This window comes from Delphinus delphis, chromosome 10, assembly GCF_949987515.2.
Source record: "Delphinus delphis chromosome 10, mDelDel1.2, whole genome shotgun sequence".
NCBI classification, from domain to species: Eukaryota; Metazoa; Chordata; class Mammalia; order Artiodactyla; family Delphinidae; genus Delphinus; species Delphinus delphis.
Genome location: NC_082692.2, coordinates 10,090,468 through 10,110,586, shown reverse-complemented (window position 1 = coordinate 10,110,586; position 20,119 = coordinate 10,090,468). Strand labels below are relative to the sequence as shown.

The 20,119-nt window shown below is 42.0% G+C and overlaps 1 protein-coding gene across 3 annotated transcripts; it reads left to right on the top strand.

The window, feature by feature from the left end:
- The first annotated feature begins 328 nt into the window (after window positions 1-328).
- On the top strand, window positions 329-20,005 carry TBC1D7 (TBC1 domain family member 7). 3 transcript variants are annotated; one of them, XM_060023631.1, is made up of 8 exons: window positions 329-469; window positions 1,836-1,955; window positions 3,002-3,082; window positions 6,506-6,693; window positions 10,608-10,745; window positions 16,644-16,789; window positions 18,060-18,189; window positions 19,223-20,005. In XM_060023631.1, exons 2-8 carry the CDS (start codon window positions 1,844-1,846, stop codon window positions 19,307-19,309), a joined length of 882 nt encoding a protein of 293 aa, XP_059879614.1. In that variant the 5' UTR covers window positions 329-469; window positions 1,836-1,843; the 3' UTR covers window positions 19,310-20,005. The 3 variants fall into 3 exon arrangements, with proteins under 3 accessions (XP_059879614.1, XP_059879613.1, XP_059879615.1); XM_060023630.1 differs by having other exon boundaries at window positions 1,799-1,955; XM_060023632.1 differs by having other exon boundaries at window positions 377-391; window positions 1,799-1,955.
- The last annotated feature ends 114 nt before the right edge of the window (window positions 20,006-20,119 follow it).

Genomic DNA, 20,119 nt, shown 5'->3' with positions numbered 1-20,119 from the left:
GGGGTCAGCGATCACCTCCAGGGTAGGGTTGGGGAGAGCATCCCGGGCACTCGCCGCCCGGGACAGCGGGAGTAAGGTAGTCGCGAGATTCTCCAGACCAGGAATGAGTAGAGGGAGCAGGGAGACGGGTGCGGGAAATGGGCAGGGAGCTTGAGATGCTAGATTGACTTGCATCCCGTTACTTCACGTGTCTGGGTTGGAGAGTCTCCAACCCCACGGCGTGGGGGGTGGAGCTTCCGCGCAGGCTCTCGGCGCACGCGCACTCTCGGCACCGCCCCGTGGAGCGGAGCTGACGTCACGTCCGGCGGACGCCGCGGCTGCCGGGTATTATCTCCTGGGCGCGGGTGTTCAGCTGTCTCCCTCCGCCCGGCGGGCCCTGGGCGGTCGGCGGGTCAGCGCACCGGGTCAGGTTTCCGCTGCCTCCCTGGAGCAGTTAGTCAGAACCCGAGTGTGGTTTCCACTACTAGAGGTGAAGCATAATAGGGAGAGTGGGACCTGGGGTCTTGGATCAGGGTGTGTTTACTTTTCCCATCAGGTGGGCGCTGCTGGGCAGCAAGGAAACTTACTTTATTTCCTCCCGGAGGACGCGTTTGCTGTTGCATTGCAGTCAGAGGATGGTGTCCTTAGATGGCAGCCACCGAATCGCCTTGCAGCTGTTTGGATGCTGCTTTTAAATAAATCCCACCTTATTTAGTGTTTCAATGCTTTGGAATCCTGCTTTTAAAAAACGTTTGGTCCTAAGAGCTTGGTACCCTGTAGAATTCCTCAATCTAAACGAATTCTATTCTTTCCTGTGCCCGAATCGTCTCAGTGAGGATCTTGTCAATAAGGAACACCTTGGCTGTCTAGAACTCAGCCCTCCCCTAGCCCCTGGGGACATCTTGGAATTTCTAAAACCTGAGGGTTATACTCTGCACCGACGCTTTAAGCGTTTGGGGCAGGCAGTGGTATATTTTTTGGAAAATGCATTACATCCATTCTGTTCTTAAAACACAGACCTAATTTGACCTTTTCCTGACGACTTGCCTTCAGTCCTGCTGAAGGTTATTGTGAAAGAACCAGAGAGACCAGCGAACTTTTTGAGTTCTGATGCCAGATTCTAAGTCATTATTTTGTCTCCAACTCTGTGATATCACTTGTCAACCGGCTACATTCCTGCCCCTCTTCTGGTTTATAATTTAATGTTTAATCTGTTGTGGGTTTTGAATTGACAATTACATTTGATAGAATTGTGTTTAAAGGAAAACTAAGTGAGGAACTTGGGTTTGTGGGGTTTTGTTTTACTCTTTATAACTTAGTTTTTTGTTTTACAAAATGCCCATTTTAGAAAAGACAGCTAAGCCAAAGAAAGAAAATTAAAATCATCTGGAATCCTGCCTTAAAGATAACCATTGTTAACATTTCGGAATACTCTTAATTAAAAAAAATTTTTTTAAACAGTCATCATGTATATTTGGTAATCCCTTTTGCATGACATTTTGTCTGTCTTCCTATTTCAGTAACTTTTTTCTTTGAACGTGTGTAACAGCTGCAGAATATACCATTGTGCTAGGTTCTCTCCTAATAGGAGTGCTAAGGCATGAACCTTGTGCCATCTGTTACAGCTGCTCAGAGGACTTTTGTTTTATATCTTGGTTTTTGGCCAAGGTGCAAAGGTGAGGTGATGTTAGGGTGTGTAAAAGGGAAGGTTTAATACTGAGTCCTATGCAAGGGCAGGCCATTTATCATAGTGTATCAGATTCATGGAAAAGTTGGAGAAAATCATTCAATTTTTCATCAATTCTTCATTTGTTTTTAGGCTCACTTTTTTCTGCTCCCTATTCTGTCTCTCCAAGAATGAAACATGACTGAGGACTCCCAGAGAAACTTCCGTTCAGTATATTATGAAAAAGTGGGGTTTCGTGGAGTTGAAGAAAAGAAATCATTAGAAATTCTCCTAAAAGATGACTGTCTGGGTGAGTTTGATAAGTTAAATTTACCTTATTGGTTCTCAGTCATTTCCAGATCTTCTGAAATTCAGTGTTACCTTTAAAGATGTCCAGAGGTATTGGTTACCTGCCGTATTTTTTTAATGATAGGATGGCAGCAGAATGGTATATTTTGGGAGAAGTTAAGGATTTTTCAAGTTTATATTTCACTGAGTCAGAGCCAGACCTTTTTGAAAGACCTCTTTAGTAGTCAGTAATATTTTTTTCTCTTATTAGACCCATGTATTTTCTTTTCTCAATTTTCAGAGGTGTCATCATAGCTTCTGGGTAAATCTGCAGCAACTCTTGCCATGATTTTCTTTTATGGAAATACTGAAACTGCATTATATATTGACATTTTTATTCTAAGCCAGTCATAATAAGGTCTGTTCTATTGCTAAAGTAGAATAAACTGAGCCGTAGTTAAAAACAGTAGTTTAAATGCACAGAGTGTTTTAAAGTTTCAAAAACATTTCCCACCTGACCTTTGATCCTCACTAGGCAGTCTGTATTTTAAGTATTCTAATTCTCACTTGACAAGTAGGGAAATTGAGGCCCAAGATGGTTGCATGTGGCTTACTGGTGAATGTGGGGATTTGCAGGTTGACTGTGCCACTCACCGGCGATGTAAACTTAAAGTCACAAACTGCTCTGAGCTTCAGTTTCTGCATCTTTGAAACAATACCTACCCAACAGGCTTGCGATGTGGATAAATGAAATAAGTTCTATAAATAGTAACTACTGCTGATGTTATAGTGAATGTAGTAATATATGCAAAATGCATCTCCTACACCGTGAAACACGAATTGTTTTTAAATAGCTAGTTGGAAAAAAAAATACATAGCTAGTTGGAACACCTGGGCTGGAAGTCAGTCTACTGTTACCTTTCCTAGATTTGCTGATTATATAGCAGCCTGCCTCCGAAGAGATGTCTTACTATACTTTTGGTTTTCAGACATGAAATGCATCTTTACCTATTGTGATCAGCATGAAAAGCATCTAATCTTTTTTGTTTTTTCTTTTTCTTCCTCTAGATATTGAGAAACTCTGTACTTTTAGTCAGAGGTTCCCGCTCCCATCCATGTACCGTGCATTGGTCTGGAAGGTGCTTCTAGGTATGATTTCCAAGATTTGGAAACTTTATCTTCAAAAATATTGAATGATGGGATCATTGGCATCTTATCAGTCAGAAAAAGGATTTCTTTAGGCCTTTTACTGGGTACTGGGTCTAACCTCGGGAACCTGAATCACCACTCACTTTGGAAGCCTGGAAGAAGGTGACCTTCAGAGGCAGTCCACTGTGTGTCACTCTTGAGCGTCAGGTGACATTAGCAGAGAGACAGTGATGCACCTTCCTGAGACAAGGTGTGGGAAGAGCACTGGGCCGGGAGAAAGGCGAACTGGTCTGGGCTTTACTGTCAGCTTAGTAACCTTCCAGAAGATGCCAGTAGACCTCTTTTTTTTTTTTTCCTTTTTTTCTTTCATCTGTAAAATGAGGATGTTGAGCTAAATTAACTCCCAGGATTTAGCTCTTGATGTGTTAGTCTGTGACTCCCAGCTGTAGAGGTATAACTTCCTAAGGAGTGCTGTCAGAATCAAAAAAGGAATTGAAGAGTTTTTACTTCCTAGAAGCACAAATGAATAACTTACAGTGAAGAGTGGCTGAAGGAGAAGGAAAAACAGTCTCGCTCAGTTTCTGTGGAAGAAAACGTGTATTAGATGCCCCGAGTGACTGGTAGTATGCCTTTTGAGCTAAGGATTTTTTTTTTCTATTATTGCTGAACCTGCTGATGTAGAAAATACCCATCCATTACTACCCTCCTTTTCTTTCTTAAAAAAAAAACCAGAAGTTAGGATAATCCTAGAATTCCCTTGTGAGGCAGGTATCAATGTTGCAATTTTACCGATGGGAAAAAGACTGAAGCGAAATAACTTGCCTGAGGCCTTATAGCCTGTGAGTGGCAGAGCTAGGATTTGAGCTCAGGTTTGTAGAGCCCATCTGAAGTTAGGCTAGATTTCTAGACCTTGTTTTCTTTCCAAGATGTACTATATTTTCAGGACCTGAAAAATCTGGAGTCCCGAATCTGATTGTGTAATGTGGAGCCAGCGAGGGCATGCAAGCCGTGCTAGAAAGCACTGTGCTTGGCCTTTTTTGTTGTTTCTCTTGCCAGCCTTTGTACACTTACTTTTCTAATAGGTCACCGTGCGGTTAAAATATAGAGAGTGTGTGAAAACGACCTCAGTTGTTCCCTGAGCATTTAAAAAATCTTAGTGTTTCCAGTGCCCATCAAAGTAAATGCCTTCCAGGGGTGCCTTTTAGGTGGGAATGTCGATCATATTTATATCTGCTGAGAAAGACTGTGTGTCTTATTAACTGATAATGCCAGTGGGTTAGTATGAGATGGACACTTGTCCTTTGCAGCTGAGCGCCAAGGCCTGTCAGGCTGTCCATCACCTCTCTTCTTCGTGGCTTGCTTTATCAGGTGAGTCTCCCTTGTTTTTGCCATTAAAGGCACTCGAGGGACTTCCCTGGTGGCGCAGTGGTTAAGAATCTGCCTGCCAATGCAGGGGACACGGGTTTGAGCCCTGGTCTGGGAAGATCCCACATGCTTCAGGGCAACTAAGCCCATGCGCCACAACTGCTGAGCCCGTGTGCCACAGCTTCTGAAGCCCGTGTGCCTAGAGCCCGTGCTCTGCAACGAGAAGCCACTGCAATGAGAAGCCCGCCCACCACAATGAAGAGTAGACCTCGCTCACCACAACTAGAGAAAGCCCACGCACAGCAATGAAGACCCAAGGCAGCCAAAAATTAATTAATTTTTTAAAAAGGCACTCGAGATTTAGAGCTGCCACGCTATGTTGGGAGTTTGGTTCCAACATTAACCTCCCACCGTGTTAGTCTTCAGAGCTCATCCAAGTTACGTTTCCCAGAATGTTCTTTAGAATACTGGATCTGTGGTAGTTTGCACCAAAGAGAGAGCCATGGTCAAGTGTACTAGCTAATAACACTTACACTAGCTTAGTGTGTGCCATGTACTTTTAGTGTTTTATGTATGTTAATTTGTTTAGTCAGCATTCCAGTTGTGTGAGATGGGTATTATTCTTCCCATTCTTCAGATGGAGAAGCTAAGGCACAGGAAGATCAAGTAAGTTGCTGAGGGTCACCCTGCTGGTTAGCTGTAGAGCTAGACTTCAGACCCAGGAACTTTGACTCTGGAGCTTGGGCTATGATAGTTTCATGAAGTTTAATGAGGCTGGGGTAAATAAAGGAAGATGTTTTTCTTTACAGCAAAACTTAAAGCCTTAATTTCATCGTCACCACTCCCCAAATCTATTTGACTCTGGTACTGTTTTTCTCATGAAGACCCTTGGGGGTCATGTTCTGGCGAGAACATTTGGTGAAATGCTTACCCATCCCATTTCCTGCCTCTGGAAGATAAGGAAACAAGTCCCCGGAGAGACATTTGTGAGCATCTTGGTGTTAACACCTCTGGGACTAGTTGACTGAAGGCCCATCCAGTGCTCGATCCAGTGTGTTTTCTCCATGCCATTTGTTTGTATTTAAAAAAATGTGGTTCTTGCCCCAAAGTCTAATGAGTAGACATCATGTTTAAATATATTAATGAGCATAAAATGGCATTGAAATGTAATATAAGGTCACTTTGGTAGTGAAAATTAGAGATTTCTTTTCCTTCTAAAGAGACTTTAGGACTTTGAGCAAGTTTTAGTTGTTGGGGAAGAAAAGGATTTGACAACTTGGTGGTGGTTCTAAGATGAAGGGGGCTGTGTTGTCAGCTACAACTCCCTTAACAAAATACCACAGACTGGGTGGCTTAAATAACAATTTATATCCTCACAGTTCTGGAGGCTGGGAAGTCCAAGATCGAGGTGCTGGCCGATTTTGTTCCTGGTGGAGTATCACCTCCTGGTTTGCTGTGTCCTCACACGGCAGAGAGAGAAACCACACCAGCTCTGGTGGCTCTTCCTTTTCTTACAAGGGCACTAGCCCTGTTGGATTAGGGCCCCACCTTATGACTTCTTTTAACCTTAATTACCTCCTAAAGGCCCTGTTGCCAAATAGAGTCACATTGGGGGTTAGGGCTTCAACATATGAATTGTGGAGGTTGGGGGATGGGAACAATTCCATATTAGGGGCCACGCACAGCAACTGGAGATAGGCCTTTAGCAGCTAAGGGTGGCCCGAGGCTGACAGCCGTAAACTTGAATGACATCATTATTGTAATTGGTGTGATTTATCTTGAATTTATGTGGCACATTTATTCAAAGGCTTTATGATGTTTCATTTCTCTTTAATATCAATGATGTAATTGCCATTCGAATATGAATAGTATTTAAAATTTGATTTATAGTGTGAATTTCTAAAAGATAATCTATACGGTAACTAAATATTTGTGTGAGTTCTAGTCTAATTGTGGTAGGCAGCTTCGCACAGGATTCTCTTTCATAGAAGAGGAATTTGGATTGGTGCCTCAGTATTTTGCCCTCTTTTTTTTTCCCCCTGCCCCGGGTCTCTATAGGCATCTTGCCTCCACACCATGAGTCCCATGCCCAGGTGATGATGTATCGCAAGGAGCAGTACTCTGATGTCCTTCACGCCCTGGAAGTCATTCGCTTTATCAGTGATGCCACACCTCAGGTTGAAGTCTATCTCTACATGCATCGGCTGGAGTCTGGGAAGTTGCCTCGAAGCCCCTCCTTTGCACTGGTCAGTGGTGCTTTTGTCTGACCCTTGGTTCAGCTTTAGACCTGCTCCGTCTGCCAGCCTTTGTTTGCGTTATGTTTCACCTTAGGAACTTTCAATGGCTCCTCTTTGTAGAATGAAAGCAACACATCTTTCCCAGACATTCATAGCCCTGTACATTTTGACCCAATCTCCCTGATGTTTTAAAATTTTGTTTTGAAGTAATTTCAAAGTTACAGAAAAGTTGCAAGAATACTATCAAGAAATCCCATATACCCTCTATCCCGGTTCCCTAGTCATTAACATTTTACCATGTTTGCCTTGTTATTTTTCCTATATATGTATACATATTGTTTTTCCCAAACCAGTTGAGAATAAGACGTAGACGCGGCATCCCGTTGCTTCAGATTCCTGCAGTGTATACTTGCTAAAGATGAGAACACTCCCCTAGGTGACCATAGTTCTGTCATCAACACCAAGAAGTTGACATTCATACAGTATTAACATCTAATCTTCAGACTCCATTCCCGTCTGACCGATTGTCCCAATAATGCCCTTTATCTAAACAATAAAAGTTGTGGTTCAGAACTTATCAAACTTTCAACTACTAGTTTTACCATTTGTTGACGATTTAAAAATTTTTTTTTCTGTTTTAATTCTTCATTTTAAGATAGTAGAAAAAAGTTGCATAAAGAGTTAAGTGTTCCCATATACCTTCACCTAGCATCCTCAGATGTTACATCTTAATTATACTCTGGTTACTTATCAAAACCAGAAAATTAGCAGTGATACAATACCATGAACTAATCTGTAGGTGTTATTGAAATTTTACTGACTGTCCCACCGATGTTCTTTTTCTGGTCCAGGATCCAATCTGGGATCATGCATTACGTTTACCATGTCTTAGTTGCCTTTAATCTGGAACAGTCCCTCAGTCTTCCTCTGTCTTTCATGACTGACAGTTTTGAAGAGTGCTGGCCAGTAGAACATTTCTCAGTTTGGGTTTGTGTGTTTACTCATGCTTAAAATCTAGTTATGCGTTTCTGGCAGGAATTCCACAGAAATATGATACTTATTACTCTTGCTGCTAACTTTGATCACTTGGTTAAGGTGGTGTCTGCCAGGTTTCTTCAAGGTGAGGTTGCTGTTTTCCCTTTGTAATTAATAAGTAACTGGTGGGGAGGTACTTTGAAACTATGTAATTATCAATCCACTGACTCTGGCCTGACACAATTTTTACTGTGCTGATTGCCGAATGGTGATCTCCTAACTCCTTCGTTCCTTCTGCATTTATTCGTTGACTTTTCTGTAAGGAAGAGTTTTCCCTTCTCCCTCATTTATGTATATCAGTATGAATTTATAGATTCCTCTTTTATTCAATGGCCTATAATTCATTACTACCATTATTTTGATGTTAAAATTGTCCCATATTTAGCCAGCGGGAGCCCCTTCAAGCTGACTTCTTTGTCTTTTATTTTATTTATTTTTTATTTTTTTGCAGTACGCGGGCCTCCCACTGTTGCGGCCTCTCCCGTTGCGGAGCACAGGCTCCAGACACGCAGGCTCAGTGGCCATGGCTCACGGGCCCAGCCGCTCCGCAGCACGTGGGATCTTCCCGGACCGGGGCGCGAACCCGTGTCCCCTGCGGCAGGCGGACTCTCAACCACTGTGCCACCAGGGAAGCCCTGTGACTTCTGTGTCTTTTTGACAAGCTCCCATCATTTTGAGCACTTTCTTACTTTCTAGCACAAAAAGATATTCCAGGCTCATTTTGTACTTTCCCTACCCCAAGCTTGGAATCAGGCTTTTTTTTTTTTTGGAGTACTATAGTTAGAAACCAAGAACAGGGTGCTAGGTATATTCATTGTCCCTGGTGTGTCATTGCCTCTAGGCCCTCTCAGCAGACAGCTAGGAAATATACACACACCTATATGTTTATATATCTATTTATTTCTATATTGAAGACCCTGAGTTAATGCCAGAAGTGCCAATTCCTTTCTAATATCACAAGTTCATTTTAGCCCTCACCCTTTTTATATTTGCAACTTCCTTCTCTGGCAGTGACAGTGAGGCTAATGGAAGCCTCTTCTTATTTGTATTTATTTCTTTGCTCGTTCCTCTGTCTGTGACCAACACGGCGGCCACCTCTCTGGCCCTGGCCTGCAGGCCGCACAGGCCTTGTAGTCACTGGCTGCCTCCTTGGCCCTGACCCCTCCTTGGCCTCAGGCCCACAGGCTCCAGCCTGCTTTATAGACTTCACCTTTGACAAACCGCTCACTCTAGTTTCTTGGACTGCTTATTGTTTATAAAGGGAAGAGGGGGGGAGTGGAGGAGGGCAGGCAAAGTAATGACTATAGCTCTTGGGCTTTGGCTATTTTAAAACAACTTGCAGTTCACTCTAAGCATTTTAACTTTTGGCTAAAACAGTGACTTGTTCGGAAGAGGGATTTGCCTGCAAACTGTGCTGTTCTGTGATTTTTTGGTGGCTGTTGGAGATGGCAGTGTGCCGGCACGGCAGTTTGGACTTCGACCTGTGCTTTGTTCTTGAGGCTGCTTTGGGTCCCATGGGCAAATCTTAGGTCGTCCACTTTGATGAAGTTTATCAAGAGAGAACATTCCTGAAAATAGTTGGAACCCTCAAACTTTAAATTTTATTTCCCATCGGCAGAATGCAGTTAGCTGATAGTACTACACAAGTTCCTAAACTGTATATGAAGTTAGGTTAGATTATCCATTAGCTCGAGAGATCTAGATGGTAGGTTATCGTTTCCACCTCCTCCCTGTTCAGCTTTCCAGGCTTGAGGTCCAGGCACCTGTACCGTGGCCTCAGGCTGACGTGCTGTCCAAGTTTTGTTCTGGGCTCAAGCCTCCTTGGTCACCAAGCCCTAGAAGCTGTATTTTCCTTAACTTTTAATGAGACTTGTGTGACAGTGCTCGGCACAGGGCTGGGCACATAGAAGCTGCCTTCAGCTGGAGGGCGCTGGTCCTCTTGGCTGTGTCTCAGAGTAACTGGGAGCAGCGCTGAGATGCCAGGTTCAGGAGCACCCAGCACAGCGCCAGGGCCGGGTGGGAGTCCACGAAAGGAGACTTTCTGCTGTTCTTGACATTTTGTAGAATGTTCATAAGTGGATAGGAGGCCTAAAATGCAATACTTCTGTTAAAATAGGTATTTTGGTTTTAACTTGGGACTTCTTAGGGGAGTAGAAGGAAACTTTTTAGTTTCTTTTCAATGTTTAAAACCTTTCAGCTGTTAAATCCTAGATGAAAATGTAAAGCTTTTGGTGTAAGATATGGTGTTAGAAAACAGGTTTTTCAAGTGGATTCCAGTTTTTATGAGATTTCTTTCAAAACTTACTTGAGGGTTTGCTTTCATGCTCTGAGTATTGACACAGGGTTTGAGAAATGCCATTCTTCAAAGTCCTAAAATTCTGACTCTAGGGTCATTTTTAGGTTTTTAGGTGCTTAAAGATAGAACAAAAATTTAAAGCTATGTATGAATGCTTTGAAATAAAATGCTTATTTGTCCTTTTGGGGTCATTTAATGTTTGCAAATTATTGACAGAGGTCTCCAGTTGTTTGCTGTTTATCACTTCTGTTTGAAAGGAATTCTCCTCCAGCGCAGAGAATACTCTTGGGTGTAGAGTCAGCCCTTGCTTAGGGTTTGTATTGACTCTTTGGCCTTAATGTTAGAAGTTGGAAAATCTCTGAACGTTCAGCTTGAAAGCTGAGTGTTCAGAAGCAGCGCTGACTCGGATTCCTCTGGTTACTCATCCTCATCTCCCCTTGGTCATCTTTTTAGTGAGGGACTGTGCTCTTTTGGTCCCACTTTGATTTATTGCAGGTCCTTCAGAATCTAGGGAGCAAGGCTTCATTATTATTAAAGAATTCTGTATTTCTCTCTTCTACCTCCCTCTTGAGAGTTATTATTAATCTTGCAGGAGCCAGAAGATGAAGTATTTCTTGCCATTGCTAAAGCCATGGAAGAGATGGTGGAAGATAGCATTGACTGTTACTGGCTCACCCGATGCTTTGTGAACCAACTGAATAACAAGTACTGGGATTTTCTACCCCAGCTGGTGAGGGATGATGTTATGGCTATTTTGGGGTGGGCGTGAGCAATGGTGATGGGGGTCCTCAGGAAATGACCCTTATCTCCTGGTGCTGCTACAATTATGCGTGGACCCTCTGTGGTGGGAATCAGCAGATACCTTCTGTAAAAGGCCAGATGGTAAATATTTCCAGCTTGGTGGGCTGGGTGTGTATGTCTCTGGTGCAAGCACACAGCTCTGCTGTTGTCACACAAAATACATACAAGCATGGTTGTGGCCGGATTTGGCCTCTGCAGGCTGTAGCTTGCCCACCCCCCGCTCTATGGTATTCCTTATCTTGATCCAGAATCCCCTGACTTTAGCTAGAATTACCGTCTGTACTAAGGTTTAAGTTTGGCTGTGTAGAATGGGAAGCCCAAGTAACAGAGGCTTTGTCTTCTCTCATGTAAGCAGAAGTCTGGAGGGGAGGCAGCCCAGGGCTGGTGCCACAGCCATTGTATGGCCAGGAACCCAGGCTCGTGTCCTCCTGTACTAGCCTTCTTAGGTGTGATCCTTCCCCTCGTGATCCCATGACAGATGCTGGAGTGACAGCCATGACGTCCCTGTTCTAGGCAGGAAGGGAAAAGCAAAGATGAAAGTAAAGGAGGAGAAGTGACAAGCCAGGCCAGCCTGTCACCCCTTAACAGACTTGCCTTCTGCATGACTATTGGCGGGCAGGGCTGTGTCACTAGGCCACCCCAGTTTGCAGTGGAGCCTGGGAAATGTGGTCGGTTCGTTTTAGCTGGGCACACTGTGATCTCACATTAGAGTCGAGACTCTGTGAGGAAGGCAGCCGGTGGCCTGTACACTCTGACTTGGGAATCTGGCATCAGCACAAGCCAGGGGTCCTTTGCCATTCTCTCTGCCCAGTGTTTTCCCTCATGTTATAAAAACGAGTCTTTTCTCTTAAGTCATTGAATTGTTTCACTTGGAAATTCTGTAGAAAGCAGTAACCGTGTACAGGACGCAGGGTCAGGTGCGGGACGCAGGTCAGCCAGGCCCTGGAGATCCATCCCTGCTGTGTCCGTTAGGGTGGTCGGCGAGACTCTTCGGCCCTCCGTTTCCCAGGGCACTGAACAGGAGTGTTTTTATGTACTTGCATTAAGTAAAATTTGATTTTAGAATTTTGAAATTTAATTCACTTAATTTCAATAAAAGCATGGCATTGGAGCGTATGGAAATGAAATGTTAGCTGCCTGATTAAATCAAGAGGTGCGAACCATACTGATTCGCTTTTCTTATTATTGGAGTAAATGCGGTAGCATTTTGATAGTTTGTTTAAAAATTCATTATTTTTAATAACAAGTAACAGATACATTCTCGAAGTATTAAGTAATCCAAATGAATCCAGTGTCGTCACAGACCTGCACCAGCGCCTCCCCTCCCCCACTTTCTAAGACGTGGGCATTGTCATCGGCTTGGTGTGTATTTGTCTAGACTATTCTATGTGCATTGGAATGGATGAGGTTGCGAGTGCATTCCCATGAACACGTGTGTGTGTATATGTATATAACATATATATATAATTTTAAGATGTAAGTATTATCATACTGTTCATACGGCCCTACAATTCTTTTTAAAGATTAATGTCTGGGAGCTTTTCCATGTCAATACACATAGGTAGTTTTCAGTTCTGACTTCCTATTAGTACCACCTGTGAGCTCTTAAAAATGACCAAACCAATGAAATCCGAATCTTCAGAGGGGTGAGGCCCCAGAATTCTACTTTTTTAAAACTCCAAGTGATTCTGAAATGAGGCTAGGATTGAGAGTCGCTCATTTAGAACCACTTTAAAAAATTCTCATAGTATTTTCTGTTAAGAATTTGCCCCAATTTAATGTAAAGGCTCCATGCTGACAGTCCCACTCCGTGTACGTGATGTGTTCCCATGTGTGTATGTGTGCGTGTGTCTAGGGTGGGTTACCTATACAACAGATGCTCAATTGCAAGAGACATACTTAAATTTGTTAAATACCAGGTTACTTACCCAGAAGTTGTACCAGTTTTGCTTCCCCCAACAGTTTATGAGATTTCCTGTTTTCCACCCCATTGCCAGTACTTGATAGTATCACTCTCTTAAAATTTTTCCAATCTGATAGTGAAATGGTAGCCCATTTTAATTTCCATTGCCTCATTTTTGAGTGAAATTAAGCAGCTTTGGGTATGTTTATTGGTCATCATATTTGTCTACCTTTCTATTTTGTTTCCGTCTTTCCTTTTTTTTGGTGAGAGTTATTGCTATATGCTGGATGCTGGATATTCTTTGTTAAATAAGTTAAATATTTTTTCTGAAAATATTTCTCCCTGTTGTATAAAGATGTAAAGGTTTGATACCATTGGATTTATCGGTATTTCTTTTGCTGTTTTGTATCTCAGTTAGAAAGCCCTTTCTAATCCCAAGATTTAAAAACGAGTTTTTAAAAAGCTTCTAACTTTTAAAAATATTTGAACATTTAAAAATTTAGTTCTTTAATTGGTGAAGGACTTACCTTTGTGACTGGCATCAGACGCAGACGTGACTGTTTCTTTTGTGGTTATAACTGCAGCACGGCTTCAGCCAGCACCCCACCGCCCTCTTCCTCCTCGCTCTGGTCAACAGTTTGAGAACATGATTCATGCCAACCAAGACTAAATTTGCTTTGCTGATAAATTATTTCATCTTAACACATCTGTTTTTACAGATGAGGACACTGAAGCACGGAGCAGTTAAGTAACTTGTCCAAGGCCACACAGTTAATAAGCAGTAGAACTACCACTTACGCTGTTGGTCAGTTCATTCTTTTCTTCACAGATTTGTAACGCCCTCTTTATAATGTACTAGGTTTATATATATATTTATCTCTTTCTGGGCTCCTTTTTTTTTTTCTATCAAGGTATTTGTCTGTTTCCTGGCCAGTACCATGACTTACCTTAACTTCCTAGCATATTTTCATAGCTGGTAGGGAAATTTCCCTCTTATTGTTCTTTTTCAAAAATGCCTTGAGCTTTTTTTTTTTTTTTAAAGAAATGCATTTTAGAATCGGCAAGATACTTAATGTCCCTATGTCCCCTGAACCTTAATTTCCCCATCTTCAGAAAAGGGGGTTTATTTTCGCATGTACATTATAGTGCCTAGCACATAGGTTTTTTATAGTTGCAAATTTTTTTTTAAGGTTCAGAATGTGTAAGAAAAGCTAAATTTCCTTTGTGTTGCTATTTGATTTCGCCATCAAGTGACTTAAACTTTTTTTGTGTGTGTGACTTAAACTTTTAAAGTCAAGTTTTAAAAAAAGTTGTCTTTAGTTAAACCTTGTTTAGTCCTGCTTAAAATTTTTTATTGTTGTATACTAGATCTCTTCTGCCTAGCTTTTTGTTAGTTTCTAAAATCTTGTCTGTCATCTTTTCAAATTTTTGTGGTTTTACCAAATGTGTTATCACAGAGCATAGGTTGTTTCATAATCCTGAGGAAATGTGCACATGATAGACGGTGACGGGCTTTTGACATCCAAAGAAAAGAATATTTCTGGTGATGATGCCTTTATGTTGTAGTGTTCTGATCTATAGGATTACATCACAGCTTTCCTCTCCATACAAGCTTTTGGAAATTCTCTTTGATGAGGCCTCTGATTGCCAAGGAGAGTAGAGGCCAGCTTCAGTGGTGTGACATGGAAGGTCTCTGTTGTTCTCTTCAGATCAGACTGCCTTTAAGCCATCTCAGTCTTAACTGTGTTTAGTCATTAAAGTAAGTGAGTTTTCTTTCCTTGCCATTGATATAATTTTTAAAAGCTGTCCTAAAGAGAGGGTTTTTTTCTTTTAATGAACACTATTAGCAGCCTCTTCTTAAGTTTAATATAAATTCCTCTCAAGGTGGTTAAATCTCTTGCCAGGTTTTGCCTTCTGTTGAGGTATGCTTTATTTCCTTAAAAGTAAGTCTATGAGAGTCATGGAAATATTGGAAATAACCTAAATGTTTTACAGTAAAATATAAATAAAATCATCACATCTACCATTTCTACCATTTGCTGTGTCCTAAAACTTTCAGGCAGCATAAATGTCATCTTCCACTAAAACGAAAAAAAAGCACGCGTGGGTATGTATTTATATTCACCCTCTTAGATTTAGCAGTAGCATCTGATGCACGTTTTTCTTCACCCTGCTATATTTTTTTTTTAACCTAATATATGCTGGGGATTATGCCATGAGCAGTATATAGAGACATTCCTTATTCCTTTTCACAGCTGCATACCACTCCATCCTAGTTTATTCAACCCATCCTCTATTGTTGGCTAATTGAGATGTTTCCAGTCTCTTGCTGTTACAACAGGCGAATAGCTTTGTGCATGTATCTTTTTGTATATTTGCCAGTATATGTGGGGGATAGATTTCCTAGAAATGAATTGACCTAGATCAAGGGGTAAAGGCATATGTTACTCAGCTAGGTTTTTTTCAAATTCCTCTTTGTAGAGCTCATACCCTTTTGCGTACTCATGATCAACAGATGAGAACACCAGTTTCCCTATAGCCTCGCCAACGTGGTATGTGTTCTTGCCAGCATGATCTGTGAGAAAGGATACCTTACTATAGTTTCAGGTTGCATTTCTTTTATTATAGCCAGGTTGAGCGTCTTTTCATATGGGTTAGAGCCATGTGCATTTTTTTCCTATAGAGGTTTTGGCCTTTTCCTTTTTTAGAAGCTCTCTTTATTTAGGGATATTTATCCTTTAAGCTGGACCAGATATCAATGTGTGGCCCTCTTTGTCTGGCCAAGTCCCATCCCTTCTTCGTGGGCCAGCTGAAACGTCAGCTGTCCTGGGAAACTCTTTCTGGCTTCTTAAGTTTATAGGTTAGGATTCCCACCTGGATGTACCCATCGTCTCTGCTTATTCCCATCATAGCATCTCTGCCTTCAAGGAGCTTCCAACCTGGTTGAGAGAGCGGCAAAGAGCTAACTATAACACACTGTAATAAAGCTATCTTGCTTTTTACTCCCTTCCCTATATATGTAGCAGTGTCTGGCTACGGTGGACATTGTAAAGGTTATGAATTGCCTCTTTGGCAGAAGTACAGTGGTGCAGATATTTAGTTAAGAAAAAAAAATTGCATTTGGCCAGGTGATATGGGATCTGGTTGTGCCCTTCTGGATAGAGAGTACAGACTTGAGGGTTTGACCGTAGGATCCGTGCTTTGCCAGAGAACCCTGTAAATACAGCAGAGCCGTCTGGGAGCCGGCTTTGTTAGCTCCCACCCCAGTCTTCTAGTGCTGGCTGCTGTGTAACCGTACATGGGAGAGGCTGCCAGACGGAACCCTGGAGCATTGTCCCCCTGTATTATTCCTGTACCTCTCCGGAATTCTTGTGCACATCTTGCTGGGGACAGAGCTACCCCTGTTGTAGCTGCCAAGTGCAGAGTGTGCTCCACGTGGGTCAGCGTAGGTGGCATCAGTGACTGCTGGGCCTTTTCATCTCCATTCTTCCTAGTTCCCTGTCCCCGCTTTAGTCCCGCTCTGTTTCTTGGGTCTTAACCCTTGTCCTTTCCCTGAACGTATAACCTGCTGCCCTAGAGCAGCCAGAACGCGGGCCTTTCTTAGCTCCCCAGAGCAACTGAGTTTTGGTTTGGACTTTTGTCTTAGGTTGTCGAATCTGGCTAGCACAATTGGGACTAACTAGGGTGACTAACGGTTCCTTTTAGCCTGGGACTGTCCCAGGAAACCCCTTAGTCCTGGACGCTTGGTTCCTCTGGTTAGTTCTGACCTGGGAAACTGCTGCTTCACCAGTGACTTAAACGCGCCTGAAGCTTTGTCTTCTAGCATTTCCTGCGTTCAGCATGTAAACTTTTCCATCACAGGCTGTAAGATCAGGTAACATTATGTCACAGGAACTGAGTAATCTCTTCCTGTTTAATCATTAGCCAAAGGCTTTTGAACAATACTTGAACGTGGAAGATAGCCGACTGCTGAGTCATCTGAAGACGAGTTCTGCAGTGTCCAAACTTCCCTATGATCTCTGGTTCAAGAGATGTTTCGCCGGCTGCTTGCCTGAATCCAGCTTACAGAGGCAAGTATTTCTTTCAAATACGGACTGCAGGCTCAGAGGCAGAAAAATCCTGTGTTCTTTTTTTTTTTTTAACGTGATCATCTTGGAATATGAATTTGCTTTAGAACAATACAATAATTTGATGCTGACTTCTCCAGCAGCTAACATAACAACACACGATTCTGCTTATTATATATAAAGTTAGAAACATTGGAAATATCTCATTAATATAAATATTAAAAATGTTACAACATACAGTTAGAGAAATTGAAGGCCCTCAATGTGTTCGATGCTGTTCAGTATTCCCGTGTGAAATAGTCTCTAGGAGTATATGTGGGCTTTTCCAGAAATGGAGCAGGTCCTAGAGAAAATGTGTATTTCTAAAGTAGCTGAAGGCAGTGAGAGACTTGAGACTCAAACTCAGCTCTTCCATCAACTTCAGACGTGTTACGGGCATTTCGGTGTCCTGGATCACCGCATCCACAGCTTTGCCGTTGAGGAGAAAGGTAAATGTAGAGGACATTACAAGACAATGCATTTGGCATGTATAGAATAATACCAACTGTAAGAGTTTATAGGAGTTATCAGAATAGTTATTTTAGAGTATATTCAGTTGGCTCCAGTTGGCTCCTTAATTAAGGAATTTAAACCACTGGAAAATGAAATCGAATTTATCATTTCATTTGCTGCTTTTGTTGTTCCTTACCATGTAATGATTATATGAACATTACAAAATGTTAGTAAAATCTAAGCTTTGGTTTAGGACTTTCCTGCCCGAAAATGTCAGTTTCGAAACATTAGGGAATTGGCATACTGGTCAGTTCCTAGCGGAGCAAATACTGATACTTTCTAGCCATGGTTCCTTCTTTCCTTCCACTGCTGATTGTGTCTGAAATAGATTTCAAACGGCTGATCTGTGTTGTTTTCCTTGGTGATGATTTCTTCGTAGCTCTTCTCTGAAGCTCACGAGCTCAGCCCTCTGTATCCGCAGATGCGCATCTGCAGGTTCAGCTGATCCTGTGCTGTGTTTATAATTTGTGGTTGGTTGAATCCTTGGATGTGGAATCTGCAGATATAGAAGGCTGACTGTACCACCTCATTTTACACAAGGGACTTGAGCCTCCACGGATCTTGGTATCCACAGCAAGTGAGTCCTGGAACCAATTCCCTGGGGATACTGAGGGACGATGGTACTTAAAAGAAAATGTAATTTGATTTAATTTTGAAATTTGAGCTGTTTAGATAAACATAAACGGCAAACGCATAATTTGATTATATCTTTATTTTGCAGGGTTTGGGATAAAGTCATAAGTGGATCCTGTAAGATACTAGTTTTTGTAGCTGTGGAAATTCTCTTAACCTTTAAAATAAAAGTAATGGCACTGAACGGTGCAGAGAAGATAACAAAGTTTCTGGAAAATGTAAGTGTACTTTGTTTTGTTTTAATTTTGAATCTAGAAGGGAAGTCAGTTTAGCAAGCCAGATTTTTCTACTGCATTAAATTATTTCAGAGACATAGTATACTTTTACATCATAAGAAACAATTTTCCCCTGGAAGTTTCAAGTTGGTCTGTGGATTGTAGTGCAGTCCTTTGGGGTCAGTGGTCTGAGCAGCAAGTCTCCATGAGTGTATGCGCCTGGGACTGGAGTCTCATCCCCTGATGTGACCCCTAGGATGTTTGTCAAGAAAAGGAAGAGGTGAGATCTTTACTTTAGGGTGACTGATCTTTGTTGCTGGAAAAGGAAACCTGATGTTTTGAGGGATTTTGTAAGTCCTTTCATTTCTGTTGCTATCTCTGGTAGAGTCCCAGTTGGATTTGTTAATGTGCTGAAATGTAAACTTAGAGCATGTTGAAAAGGGTCAAAATGAATCTGTTTTTCCCCGTCTTTGTATCTTAGAATACCCTTAACCAGGCAAGAAGAGGTGGAAGTAAAGAGACTTAGGTGTGAGTGAATTTCACCGGACCCCAAATCTATATATTTTAATCAGTCAATGTTAACAGTTGAACAGTGGCCCAGTAAATAAGTACTAAGTGAAGGTATGTTGGATCAGAGAACCGTCATCGTTGTAATAATTAGTGGCTCACAGTGCCAGGGCCACTGCTAAGTATTTTTTGTGAATTATGTCATGTAACCCGGTAAAGAGCCCTGTGAATTGCGGCTATCATTTGCCTCATTTTAGAGACGGGGATCTGAACCCAGGGAGCTCAGATAATGCCCAGGAGTCCACAAGTAGTGGGCAGTGCAGGATTCGACCCTAGGCGGTATGACACAACTGCTCCTTGCTGCGGCCTCAGGTGGCGCATGAAACAGATCCTGGCACTAGCCTCCTGTGCGATCGCTTTCTGAAAAATGCTGAAAACTCCAGTGGAAATGAGATTTGTACCAGAATGAAAATTTAGGGAGATACTGAAGTCGGAAACACATTTCAGAGATTGGTTTGCTTGTTTACAGATCCCCCAGGACAGCTCGGATGCGATTGTGAGCAAGGCCATCGACTTATGGCACAAACACTGCGGGACCCCGGTCCACTCCGCCTGAACATTCCTGACATTGTGGACAGTCTGCCAGGCCTGCCCAGAGGGCTTTTTTGGGACATGGTCTACTAAACTGATAATAGGGTTCTCACTTTGGTACTCAAAGTGTAATTGTTTTCCCAGCAAAATTTATTTAAGATACCTGGAGTCGCTGTGTTGTGGAATGGCATCTTCTGATTACACAGAACTACAGAGTTCAACTCTGAATAGCATTTTAAAAAAAAATTATTTTATTGAGGTATATAGGTGATTTACAATGTGTTAATTTCTGTACAGCAAAATGATTCAGTTATACATTCTTTTTCATATTCCTTTCCGTTACGGTTGATCACAGGCTATTGAATATAGTCCCCTGTGCTTATACAATAGGAACTTGTTCTGAACAGCATTTTGAAAGCGTTGTTTGAAAATAGCTCCCAGCTTGTACAGCAGTTGAGTCAGGGTGGGTGGGTGCTTCAGGAAGCAGGGTGTAACCAAGCTTGCCCTGCTCCTCTCTACTTAGCACCAAGCTAGTTACTTTCTAAGGTCTATTTCTGGAATGACAAACAGCTTCCTTACGTTGACAACTCAGAATCGGCTTTTGTTGATACAGTACCTCTTGAAATCTAAGCGGAGTTTCTAAATCTTCTGAAATCTAAATCTGTTTTCTGAGACTTTGTCTTGCTAAATAGGTTTAAATAAAGGCCTTACATTTTTTTTTTCTCTTTGTGCCAGTTGGAGTGAAATATTACTGAACAAAATGTGTCTAAATTTACCTGCTAAGAGAGGACTTGTTTATTTTGCTGGACTCATGCTTTTTCTTGATGGGCCGTTA

Coding starts and splice junctions, on each gene's coding strand:
- TBC1D7 (XM_060023631.1), top strand. CDS start 1,844: ATGACTGAGGACTCCCAGAGAAACTTCCGTTCAGTATATTATGAAAAA. Junction 6,694..10,607: donor GAAGCCCCTCCTTTGCACTG/GTCAGTGGTGCT, acceptor TTAATCTTGCAG/GAGCCAGAAGATGAAGTATT. Junction 18,190..19,222: donor TAACAAAGTTTCTGGAAAAT/GTAAGTGTACTT, acceptor GCTTGTTTACAG/ATCCCCCAGGACAGCTCGGA.